The sequence below is a fragment of the Mesoplodon mirus genome, assembly GCF_964341445.2.
Source record: "Mesoplodon mirus genome assembly, chromosome: 13".
In the NCBI taxonomy this organism is placed as follows: Eukaryota; Metazoa; Chordata; class Mammalia; order Artiodactyla; family Ziphiidae; genus Mesoplodon; species Mesoplodon mirus.
The window spans coordinates 6,680,016-6,693,412 of record NC_138989.1 but is presented as its reverse complement, the minus strand read 5'-3'; the positions used below and the strand labels follow the sequence as shown (position 1 = coordinate 6,693,412).

Below are 13,397 nucleotides of genomic sequence, written 5' to 3'. Positions count from 1 at the left end.
GACACTTGAAAGGAGACACCTCCCACCAGGGCAGATCAGGTGACAGAAGAGCCACCCGGCAGGTCAGCAGCTGAGCAGCAGGCAGCAGGGGAGGCGCCTCATGGCAGCAGAAAACTGAAACCTGACACACGCCGCCCCCTCAGACCGGCTGGGCATCAGAGTGGGGCCTCTTCCCACCCACGAACTTGGGGAGGAAATGGTGGAGGATTTAAGTTCCTGAGAAGGCACTCTAAGGCGTCTGCTGATGCCACACCTTCGGGGGGCTGTGTCCTCAGGGTACATCTTCAGTGTTTGACTCCCTCTGCAGACCCTTGGGGGCTGCTCCTCGGACCACCTGATGGCCACACATTCAGATGGTACCCCCTACCCAAGCTCCGGAGTGCAAATGCCTAGTATACAGCAGGCGCTCACTAATGCCAGTTCCCTTGTCTTCCTCTGCCCAGGTTAATCACAGAGCATCCTCGGATGTCTAGTATTTTTTTTTTTTTTTTTTTTTTTTTGCGGTACGCGGGCCTCTCACTGTTGTGGCCTCTGCCGTTGCGGAGCACAGGCTCCGGACGTGCAGGCTCAGTGGCCATGGCTCACGGGCCCAGCCGCTCCGTGGCATGTGGGATCTTCCCGGACCGGGGCACGAACCTGTGTCCCCTGCATCGGCAGGCGGACCCTCAACCACTGCGCCACCAGGGAAGCCCGGACGTCTAGTATTTACTTAACATTACTGGGCATCAACTTTGTGCCTGCTGGTCACTGAGCTAATGAGACGAATAGGACAGTTGTTGGTGGAGGAAAGATACACACAAATTTACAAGGTAATATAATTAAAGAGGTACAAGGACATCAGGCTCCGAGAAGGATCACGGAAGACGTTACTGCAGATGTGGTCTCTGTGCATGGGGTCTTGACGAATGTGTAGGAGTTCACCAAGAACTCTGGGCCCACCCCGGCGGGGGCCCCCTCCCCCATTTTGTTTGGCCTTCACTGTGTTCTAAAACTCTTTTGAATTAGTTGCCAATGGTTTTACATCAGGAGATTTCACACTGAAGTTTGGGTTTGGGGCTTCCTTTTGGGAAAAAAATTGGAAGACTGGGTCACACTGGGTCCACATGGCAGCACTGGGCTGGTAACTGCATAGCAGCTGCTCCCTTTTACATGCTATTTCTATGGCTGCCCACTGCCCTTCCCTGCCTGTGGACTCCATAGGTGCTGGTGGCTGCAGACTCTAATCTCAGGCTCACACACTCCCTCCAGCCCCTCCCTCCCCAAATAACTCGAGCCCTGACATTCACTGGGCAAGTCCCCTGACTTTCGGCCTCTCTGGGAAGGGCCGGCTGACGGGTCCACACGCCCCTCACTTTCCAACGGGACTCTGGGCAAGCTGCTTGCTCCTCCCTGGGCCCTCGTTTCCCCATCTAGCCCTCAAAAACCCAATAAGGACTTCCCTGGTGGTCCAGTGGTTAAGACTCCATGCTGCCAATGCAGGGGGCGCAGGTTCGATCCCTGGTCAGGGAACTAAGATCCCACATGCCGTGCAGCGTGGACCAAAAAAACAAACAAAAAAACCCAATAATATTTCTAAGGGCCCTTCCCACCCTGACATCTGGAAATTCCTATGAACACAGGCTTTCAAGGCGCAGCAGTTCCCATGGGTTGTCATCACCCAGGACATCAAAGGGCTTCCTTAGAACCTGAGTTCTTTTCCTCTGGACAGCTTTTTTCTTTTTTTTGGCCGTGCCAAGTGGCTTGTGGGATCTTAGTTCCTTGACCAGGAATTGAACCCATGCCCCCTGCAGTGGAAGCGTGGAGTCTTAACCACTGGACCGCCAGGGAAGTCCCAGGGACAGCTCTTTTATCAGAGGAGCAACCTGATTCCCTTATAGCTTGGGGGATTCCCAGACAGGTTTGCAAAACAAGTCCTGACTTCTGGGACCATTGCCTGGAAGTGCAGAAGAGGGTAAGCTTGGGGCTCCAGCTCTTCTGGAGACCAACACAGGCACTGACGCAGCCCAGTCCTCAAGAGACACAGCGAAGGCTCTTCCCAACATGGCAATCGGGCTAATCAGCAGCGAGCCTTCTAGGCTTATTCCACGAGGGACCACGGAGGTGGCTCGGGTTATCACCGATTGTCTGCTGGTCCCCTGAGGATCTCCGGGCACAGCTTGAGAGAGATGCCCGAGGCCCCAGGTGCTCCCTAGGGAGGCCCCAGAGACCGGCTGACAAGCAATGGGGCCTCGTCATTGGTGGAGGGAGGCAACACCCTCCACCAGGGCTCTCCATCCTGAGGCCTGGCCTCCTGGGCACACTCCCCACTGCCTGGGCACAGCAAGGCCACTTCCTGTGCTCTTGAAGGCCACTGAACATACTTCTGAGCAGCCCCTGGGCCGGCAATGGGGAATGACTGTGCTCTGGTCACCCTTGGTAGCTCCAGGCTACCGCGAATGAACTCAGCCTGAAAATGCTGTTTCACAGGCCAGCCATCAGGACCCTATCTGCTTTCCCTGTATACTTAAAAAAGAAAAAACCCTAACTTACTAAGAAATCAGAACTTGTAAGGCAGAGACAGTGACATCAAAGAGATACTGTTAACTTTACAGTTTTCTTATTGATTTTATATAAAGTCCCTTAGACAGGAAGCCAACCTCATTTTCTTAAGGGTTTATATGTCTAACTGTCAAAGGCAGGAAAACCATCAGTTAAAATATGAGGAGCTGGATGAACTAGAAAACATGCTGAGTGAGAAGGCAGTCAGGATCACATGTTGTATGATTCCATTTCCATTTTGGACATTTTTGGACTTTTTTTTTTTTTTTTTTTGCGGTACGCGGGCCTCTCACTGTTGTGGCCTCTCCCGTTGCGGAGCACAGGCTCTGGACGCGCAGGCTCAGCGGCCACGGCTCACGGGCCCAGCCGCTCCGTGGCACGTGGGATCTTCCCGGACCGCGGCATGAACCTGTATCCCCTGCATCGGCAGGCGGACTCTCAACCACTGCGCCGCCAGGGAAGCCCTGGACATTTTTGAAATGTCCAAAAGAGGCAAATCCATAGAGACGGAAAGTAGATTAGTGGTTTCCAGGGGCTGGGGGGAGACAGAGATGGGGAGTGAGTGCTAATGTGTACGGCATAGCTTTCTGGGGTGATGGAAAAGTTCTAGATAGTAGTGACAATCTCACAATATAGTGAATATACTAAAAAGCACTGACTTGGGGACTTCCCTGGTGGTCCAGTGGTTAAGATTCCGCCCTTCTAATGCAGGGGGCGCGGGTTCGATCCCTGGTCAGGGAACTGAGATCCCACAGGCCATGCAGCGTGGCCAAAAAATGAAGAAACTAAACAAAATGAAAACCAAACAAAAAAACACTGACTTGTACACTTTAAATGGTTGGATTGTACAGTCTGTGAATTACATCTCAATAAATTCCACCTCAATAAATATGTTATAAAAATATACAAAGAGTCTTGCCTACTGGAGATCACACTGAAATGACAGTGATGCATCTCAGAAAGAATCATATGAATCAAGAGGCAATGATAAGAATGGATTCCTCCCCGGCTCTGGACCCCTCCATAGCTCCCACCTTCCCTCACCAACCTGGTGCCAGGACTAACCACAACCCCAGCCACACCCTGCACATTCTCTAGCCTGGATCATGCTGTTCGTCCTGCCTGGAATGGCTTGCCCCACATTCTACCCCTGGACATCCTACCCGTCCCACAAGACCATCTCAAGGCCCTGAAGACCTGCACTGCCCTCTCCTCTCCACTCAGAATTCACTGTGTCCTCTGATCCCATGGCCCTCTATCCCTGCCACACTAACTTTTAGACCGACTGAATCAAGTCAAGTTCATGTCCCTCACTTGTCAGATAGGAAACTGACCATCAAAGAGATGGACAGGCCCCAAGTCACACGGCAGCAGGTGATGAAGCCACCACTACCTGCGGTTTCCCTGTTTGAGTGACAAGCATCCTGAACGCCACTCAGCTCCAAGGGATGCCGTCAAACCCCGCAAAGACGCCCTGGGTTTGGGAACAGACGCTGCAGAGAAGCTCAGTGGGTTAGTCATAACTGCTACTGGATTTTACTCCACTGTTTCTGTCCCACCCCCACCGTGCCAGAAAGGAAACTGCAACCGACTGGCAGCCATGCCATGGAGGTGTGAAATGTCCTTGTCCTAAAGAGACCTGGAGTGGGGCTCAGAGTCTTGTGGCTGGGGTGATGTCCTCAGGACCCAGGTTTGGACCAGGCCCCACCTGCCCAGCCGGAGACAGGCCTGAGCTCTCGTGGGGCTCAGGAGGTTGGAAGGGGTACCCAGGACAGGCTGGGGGGTGTGTGTGACGGCCCCAAGCTTCTCCCCCTGGCTTCTCCTCTCCATCCCCCTGCTATGGTCCAGCCCTCACCTCTCTTGCCGGGACTACTGCAAAAGGTTCCTGACAGCCACGTCTGCCACCAGCTCCTTGTTCAAACTGTCCTCCATAAGCTCAGAGCTGATCCTGTCACTCTCCTGCAGAAACCCTGTGAAAGAATCCACATCCCTCACTGCTCAGCATTTTTTGTGTGTGGCATTCTCAGCCCCGACGCTCTGGCACTGACGATTATCATCTGTTGTCTCCAATTGGCCTGTATCCGTTCCCACACATCTTTGGGCTGAGTCATTGCAATTTTCCTCTGGAGAAACTTCCCTTTCCCACTCTCTGTGAGTGTGGCTTAGATGGGTGCCATCTCCATGTGGCTCAGGAATGGACGACATGCATATTCCAACCTCAGACCACAAAGACTGATTCAGTGGTGGGCTAACGAGAGGCTCCCTGAGACTCTCGCTGAGAATCTGGGAAAGAAGCAATTTCTTTCTGCTGGGGTTGCAAAGCTGGTTGAGTACCAGGGGCCACGATATGGCAAGAGGCTGCTTGAGAATGACAAAAACACAGAGGGAAGCAAAGCTGAGAGAAGGTCTGAAACAAGTTCCTGACAGCATCATTTGGGCTCCTGGAACCAGCTGTACCTGAAGCCGTCATTAACTCAAAGCTTTTAGTTATCCAGCCGAAAATTCCTTTAAAAAAAAAATCCTTAAACCATTTTAACTTAGGCTTCTGTCACTTTTAGCCAAAAGCAGACTCTAACCTCTCCCTTTTAAGACTTCTCTCCCTTACCTCCCTATCTGTAACCTGGAGGTTCTTGTCCTTCCAAGAACCTAGAAGTGTATGGCCTGAATTCACAAGATACTTAATGACTGTGCTGGGACTAGAGCCAACCTGCTGGTAAGCTCCTCTGTCTAACCTCCCCCACCTGTAACCCAAGAGACCAGCACAGTGCCTGCAAACCAGCAACAGTCAATAAATATTTGTTGGAACAAGTGGCAAGCGCTGAGCTTTCCCGTAACGGTTCATTATACTCTTCTGAAACGGCACATCCATCTTCTACACCTACCTGTCAAAATCTTAGCATTATTATCACTGACATCCAGCTGAAGCAAGAGCTGGTCCGTGAAACTCCACGCCACCCCCACAGGATTAACCGCACTATCTCTGTGTTCCTGGCGCATTCTGGGGGCACATCTACGTGGGAGACACCTCTGGTGCCCCGTGTCACATCCTGGGCCCACCTGAGTTTTGCTGCAGCTGTGGTGCAGTTCCATCCATGTGGACAGGGGCCCACCTCAAGCGCACACTGTATGTCTTTCCATTTTTGCTCCAGTATCTGCTTCACAAGCTCTGCCCAGGAGTGTTGGGGAGGTGACACCTCCGGGGGCCACTCTTAGCTAACTGGGGACAGGCATTTGTGGATAACTGTTCTAAGCCTTTCTTCTCCAGAAAGACAGTTCCGGGAGGTGTTCTATGGTGCTTCTCAGAGGTCCCAGCGGGACTGAGCTCCCACTGTGACCTCAGTGACACACCCTGAAATTCCCTTTTCCTCCTTCCCTCACTTCTCTGGTCTTTGGGATCACCTCACAAATTAACCTCCTGCCCAGAGTCCTTTTCTCAAGCTCTGCTTCAAGGGAACCCAGACTAAGACAACCTCTTACCACTAAGACAACCCCCTTCCACCTTAAGTGTGGCTGCTGGTCTCCAAGTCTGTCTCCTGCACTGGGCTGTAAGCTGCTTGAACCTCCACAGCACTCAGCACAGTGCCTGCAGATAAAAAAGCAGACTTCTCTCTGCAGCTTACCTGGCCTGCAGCACTGGCCCCTGCCGACCTCTCTGACCTTATTCAGACCCTCTCCCTCATCGTCAGCTTGCACAACAGGCACCCTTGCCTTCTTATACTTTCCTGACTGCACTGCAATTTCTCCTGCCTCAGGGCCTTTGCACATGCCACCCCCCCCCCCGCTTCACCTAGTTTACTTTCACTCATTCTTTTTTTTTTTTTTTTTTGCTGTATGCAGGCCTCTCACTGTTGTGGCCTCCCCCGTTGCGGAGCACAGGCTCCGGACGCACAGGCTCAGCGGCATGGCTCACGGGCCCAGCCGCTCCGCGGCATGTGGGATCTTCCCGGACCGGGGCACGAACCTGCGTCCCCTGCATCGGCAGGCGGACTCTCAACCACTGCGCCACCAGGGAAGCCCTTCACTCATTCTTTTGATCACCTCCTTGAGGAAGCCTTTTTGACTCCCCCAGACTATCATGGTAATAATAACAACAGCTAACACTTTAAATGAACTAACTCATTTAATTCTCATAACACCAATCTGGGGGTAAGTATTGTTATTAGTATTCCCATTTTAGAGATGAGAAAACTGAGGTGCAAAGAGGCTAAATAATTTATCCAAAGACACGGAGTCAGTAAGGAACCAAGGCAGACTAGCTCTAGAGTCCACACAGTTAGTTACGCACTCCAGATCCTCCCTCAGTTATGGGACCTTCTGGCATCATCCCTCTCCTTTAGCATGAATCACCTTTTTTAAAAAAAATCTAGATATAATTCACTTACCATAAGATCCATTCTTTTTTTTTTTTTTTAATTGGACGTGCCACGCAGCTTGTGGGATCTTAGTTCCCCAACCAGGGATCGAACCCATGCCCCCTGCAGTAGAAGCATGAAGTCCTAACCACTGGACCACCAGGGAATTCCCAAGATCCACTCTTTTAAAGTATAAAATTCAGAGAGGGACTTCCCTGGTGGCGCAGTGATTAAGAATCCGCCTGCCAATGTAGGTGACACGGGTTCGAGCCCTGGTCCGGGAAGACCACACATGCCACGGAGCAACTAAGCCCGTGTACCACATCTACTGAGCTTGTGCTCTAGAGCCCGCGTGCTGCAACTACTGAGCCCACGTGCCACATCTACTGAAGCCTGCATGCCTAGAGCCCGTGCTCTGCAACAAGAGACGCCATCGCAATGAGAAGCCCACGCACCGCAACGAAGGGTAGCCCCCACTCGCCACAACTAGAGAAAGCCCGTGTATAGCAACGAAGACGCAACGCAGCCAAAAAATAAATAAAAGTTAAAAAAAACATTAAAGAAATTCAGAGATTTTTAGTACATTCAGAGCTGCGCAACCATCATCACCATCTAATTCCAGAACATTTCCATCACCCTGAAAGAAACCCCGTACCCACTAGAAGTCACTCCCCATCCTCCCCTTTCCCCAGTCCCTGCAACCACAAATCTGCTTTCTGTCTCTATGGATTGGTCTGTTCTGGACATTTCAAATAAATGGACTCATACGGTATGGGGGCTTTTGTGTCTGGCTACCTTCACTTACCATGTTTTTGAGGTTCATGCAAATTATAGCATGTCTCAGTATTCCATTCCTTTTTATGGCTGAATAATGTTCCACTGTTTGCATAGATCATATTTTGTTTATCCATTCATCAGCTGATGGACACGTAGATTGTTTCCACCTTTTGGCTGTTGGGAATAGTGTTGCTATGAAAGTTTGTGTACAAGTTTTTATGTGGTCATATATATATATATATATATATATTTTTTTTTTTTTTTTGCGGTACGCGGGCCTCTCACTGTTGTGGCCTCTCCCGCTGCGGAGCACAGGCTCCGGACGCGCAGGCTCAGCGGCCATGGCTCACGGGCCCAGCTGCTCCGCAGCGTGTGGGATCCTCCCGGACCGGGGCACGAACCCGTGTCCCCTGCATCGGCAGGCGGACTCTCTCAACCACTGCGCCACCAGGGAAGCCCTGTGGTCATATATTTTAAGTTTTCTTGTGCATATGCCTAGAATTGGAATTGCTGGGTCACATGGTATATTATGTGATTATTTGACTAATGTCTGTCTCCCATACTGGCTGTAAGCTCCATGTGGACAGGAACCAGTTCTCTATTTTATCCCCCATGCCTGCAACAGTCAATAATTATTTGAAGAAATGAATGAATGAATGGCAGATGCCCAGTAACCACCACCGAGCTGGACACCCTGGGCTAGAATGCTGGGAGTCCTGGGTCCCAGGCTCAGCCCTGCCTCTGCCCAGCTGTGTGTCTTCTAGCCAGCAGCTGGCCCTCCCTCGGCCTCCCATTTCTCTCAGGTGTAATGGGGAAACAGCAAGGCAGCCTGGCCCCCTCGAGCCAGCCTGCAGAAGCCAGCTTCCCACTCACCACAGGCTCCTCCTCTCCGTTCTGGCTGAGCTCACCCTGCAGCTTCTCTCTCAGCTTCCCGAGCTCCGCCCGCAGGCTGCCCATCTCCTGCTCCTTGGTTTGCAGATCTGCCTCCAGTTCTACCTTCTGTTCGATCAGGGCCTTCCCCTGGGCCTCCACCACTGTGACGCGGTGCCGGAGGTCGTGGTTGATCTTCATCAGCCGGGTCTGCTGCTGCTGCAGCTGTCGAGAGAGGAAGGCTATTGGATGGGGCCGCCACATCCAGTAGCTCATGTTGTGTACTGCACAAGAGCAAACCATCTACAGGCGTGCCATTCATACTGTAGATGCCTTGATTTGTTTGAAATTTGTTCACGTTCTTACAACTCTGTTGATGCCAGAGATGGGCAATGTGTATATTTACTAGGATAATTTTATGACAGATGGAAGACAAGTGTCTTGTTAGTATATTATGACAATTTCCCAACAGAGGGAAGTAACATACCTTGAGAAAGGGGCATCTTTTTCTAATTTAGGCAGAGACACCATATAGGTTCCCGGAGCAGCCTGAACCATGCTGGGGCATGACGGGGATGGGCTGGAGGAAGCCTCAGGGTCAGAGCAGAGGCTGACCGGGCCCTGGGACCTCCTCGGTGTGTGGAAAGAGTCAGGTCACTGGGCAGTGCCATGTTCCCTCCTACCGCTCCAGTGAAGCCTCGGCCGAGGGTCCTCCGCATGTCAACTGTTTCAGGGCTGGGCCTCTCAAACCGTAAGCAGGATCCCCACCCCACGGAGCCCATGGAGTGAGACTGACAGGGAGAAGGGGCGCTTCCTGAGGGGAGGATCCCATCTCGTGCTGGTACCCACTGGCCGGGAGGGCGGACACAGGGCCGGGGCTCAGCACTTACAGCCTCGACATCCTCGTTCTTCAGCCCGAGCTCCCGATCCTTGGCGCGGATCTCGTCGCGCTGTTTGTCCACCACCTCCTTCAGCTTCTTCATCACCTGCCGCTCCCGCTCCGACATGCCTGGGGTGGGGTGAGAGGGACCCGTGGGTGCGTCCACCTCCCTCCCCTGCTTAAACCATCTGGCGGCTCCCCACCGAGATGAACCTGCCCCCATCTCCTCCTGGACTCATCTCTGCTCGTCCGCCCCTCCATCCTTCCCCTGCTCATCCCCACCGCAGGGCATTTGCTGTTTCCAGCTTCCGCAAGTCCCTTCCTACCAACCTCCCCCAGGCTGGCTCCCCTTGATTCTCAGGTCTCAGCTCAAAGTCACCTCCTCCCAGAGGCCTCTCCTTCCCTGACCACCACCCTCCAAGTAGCCCCCTCCTCCCACCCCATCCATCCCCTCACTTTTTACAATGGCTAAGTGTCTGGTACATCCTTTCATCTAATGAAAGATGATACTGCATAGTGATTCAGAGGGTCGGCTCTGGAGATCAAACACTGGTTCTCCCATTTATTAATTGTGTGGCTTTGGGCTACCCAACCTGTGCCTCAGTTTCCACATCTCTAAAATGGGAATAACAGTACCTACCCCATAGGGCTGCTGCGAGGATTGCTCTTGTTAATACACATGAAGCCAATATTGAAGAAGATGTCTGGTACACAGCAGGTGCTCAAAGGGTGTTGTCTGTTACTTACTTGTTTGTTGTCTGTTCTCCCTGCCCCTCGTCCCCCAAGTATACGGTCAGCCCAGGAGGCAAGACCTTGCCTAACCTATTCACTGTGTATTCCCTGGACTAGCATAGTGCTTGGCACACAGTAGGTGTCTGCTCAGGGCTTTGGTGAATTAAGGAACGTGAGGATGGATGCTGTATTAGTTTCATGTGCTGCTGTAACAAATAACCAACAAATTTTGGTAGCTAAGAGCATCAGAAATTTATTTTCTCAAAGTTCCAGAAGGCAGAAGTTTAAAATCAGTCCAATATTGAGAGTTCCCTGCTGGCCTAGTGGTTAGGATTCCGGGCTTTAACTGCCGTGGTCTGGGCTCTATCCTTTTTTTTTTTTTTTTTTTTTGCGGTACACGGGCCTCTCACTGTTGTGGCCTCTCCTGTTGCGGAGCACAGGCTCCGGACACGCAGGCTCAGCGGCAATGGCTCACGGGCCCAGCCGCTCTGCGGCATGTGGGATATTCCCGGACCAGGGCACGAACCCGTTTCCCCTGCATCGGCAGGCGGACTCTCAACCACTGCGCCACCAGGGAAGCCCAAAACTTGACCTTTTTTTAACAAAAAGCAAAAGACAAGTGACAAAGTCACTGCAGCACTATTTACAATGGCCAAAAGATGGAAGTGACTCACATGTCCATCAACAGATGTATGGATTAAAAAAATGTGATCTCTCCAAATGATGGAATATTATTCAACCGTAAAAAGAAATGAAGCACTGACACAGGCCACAATGTGGATGAACCTTGAAAACATGATGCTGAGTGAAAGAAGCCAGACACAAAAGGCCACATACTGTATGAGTCCACTTATATGAAATGTCCAGAGTAGGTAAATCCATAGAGACAGAAAGTAGACTAGAGGTCACCAAAGGCAGGGGGGAGGGGGGATTGGGGAGTGACTAGAGGCTACCAAAGGCAGGGGGGAGGGGGGACTGGGGAGTGACTAGAGGTTACCAAAGGCAGGGGGGAGGGGGGACTGGGGAGTGACTGCTACGGGTGTAGGGTCTCCTTTGCAGGTGGTGAAAATGTTCTGGAGCTAAATAGAGGTGATGATGGCACAACATAATAAATACATTAAATGATGTACTAAATGCTACTGAATTGTACGCTTTAAAACGGTTAATTTTATGTTCTGTGACTCGCTCGTCAATTTTTCTAAAAGGGCAATCCAAATAGTAAATACATAATTTTAATCTGTTAAAAAAAAAAGGCAAGTGACAATCCATACAGCATAACCCCTTTTATCTTAAAAACAAAACACGTTCCCTGAAATGTCAACGCCAGCACTGTAGGAGCTTTTTCTTATTTAAAAACAACATGCAGGCTTCCCTGGTGGCGCAGTGGTTGGGAGTCCACCTGCCGATGCAGGGGACACAGGTTCGTGCCCCGGTCCGGGAAGATCCCACATGCCGCGGAGCAGCTGGGCCCGTGAGCCATGGCCGCTGAGCCTGCGCGTCCGGAGCCTGTGCTCCGCAACGGGAGAGGCCACAACAGTGAGAGGCCCGCGCACCGCGAAAACAAAACTAAACAAACAAAACAAAAACAACACGCACATGGAATATGTGTGTAAATGCGTAGAAAGGGATGGTTTTCCCTCTGGTGAGTGAGAAGGAGGCAAAGGGAATTTTCATATTTTTCTTGAGTTTTGTTTCAACTTTTACAACATGAATGAATATGTAATAGTTTCTATTGTTAAAGACCAAAACAATCACCAACACCCACAACCCCATATTGTCTGTCCCCCTCAATCTCTGCAAGAAGAAAACACCCTGAGAAGATTGAGCCGCTTGCCCCCAAATCTGCTAGTTAGTGGCCATTTGGAGCATAATCCGGGTCTCTTAGTACCAGACCCACACATTTTTCACTCCCCCAGAGCCAGAAAAGCGCCTTTGATACTGGATGGTGATGATCACCAATGTTTATCAAGCACCTGCCGTCACCAGCTACTGGGCTCAGCGCTCACCGTGGAATAAGTGGTGCTCAGACCCCCTTGGATCCCTGTGTTCACCCCTCGCCCCTCTTCAGTGTGCTTTTGCTACTGACCAGGCACCCTGGGCTCCCTGGCTGGCAGGCTCTGTAAGAAAGTCCAGGCCCCGTGCCTAAGGGCAGGGCAACTCTGAGGCGTAACTCCCACTCCAGAGCTCGCTGCCCTGCATGGACTCTATTGGGCTTCCTCCTTTCCCCGTCCTGATCCCTTCACTTCCCCAGTAGTCTTTTCTAGGGCTGCTTCCTTAATAAGTCACCTGCAGAGGAACATCTTCGCCTCAGGTCTCCTTCTAGAAGATGCTGACATAAGCAGAACTTAACTCATTTTATCCTCAGAATACTTTACGAAGTAGGACCCCTGCTGCCCGCCTTGTATAGCGGATGAACCTGAGGTGCACAGTAGCTTGTTAACTTTTACAAGGCCACACAGCTAATACCAGGATTCAAGCTCCGGCAGTCTGGCTCTAGGATCCACACTTTTTTTTTTTTTTCTTTCACGTGGTGGTGTGTATCAGTGCTTTATTCCTCTTTATGGCTGAATGATATCCCATTACGTGGACAGACCATCTTTTGTTCATAGTACTTTTTAAACAATCTTTATTTATTTATTTGCTTGCGCTGGGCCTTAGTTGCAGCATGTGGGCTCTAGTTCCCTGAGCAGGGATCAAACCCGGGCCCCCTGTATCGGGAGCGAGGACGCCACCAGGGAAGTCCCCAGAATCCACACTCTTGCGACCACTCTAATGCCTGTCAAAGTCTCACAGCCCAAGCTCCTTACGTGATCAGCAAGTGTACTGGAGAGAATAATGTCCCCTCAAACTTCACATCCACCTGGAACCTCAGAATGTGACCTTACTTGAAAATAGGTCTTTGCAGATGTAATTAAGTTAAGGGGAGGTCAGGCTAAATGAGGGTGGGCCCTAAATCCAATGACTGGGTCCTTATAAGAGAAAGGAGAGGGAGAGTCAGACGCACAGAGGAGGCCACGTGACAACACAGGCAGAGTTTGGAGCGATGCAGCCACAAGCCAAGAGGTGCCACCAGGAAGAGGCAGGGAGCTTCCTCCCCTAGAACCTTTGGAGGGAGCACAGCCCTGCTGACACCTTGATTTTGGACCCCTGGCCTCCAGATCTGTGAGAGAATACATTGCTTTGTTTGAAGCCTCCCAGTTTGTGGTCATTTGTTACAGCGGCCCCAGGAAACGAATACAGCAAGCATA

General features: G+C 51.3%; 1 protein-coding gene across 2 annotated transcripts in view; it reads right to left on the bottom strand.

Annotated features, from left to right (window-relative positions):
• The window catches only part of RILPL1 (Rab interacting lysosomal protein like 1), a 40,066-nt gene that overhangs the window by 13,510 nt on the left and 13,159 nt on the right, over positions 1-13,397 (bottom strand). For both annotated transcript variants that reach the window (XM_082640335.1, XM_082640334.1), the window contains exons 3-4: positions 9,428-9,546; positions 8,541-8,762 (exon numbers count right to left, since the gene is read on the bottom strand). In XM_082640335.1, coding sequence (XP_082496461.1) covers positions 8,541-8,762; positions 9,428-9,546 — 341 coding nt within the window. The remainder of the gene's footprint in view (positions 1-8,540; positions 8,763-9,427; positions 9,547-13,397) is intronic.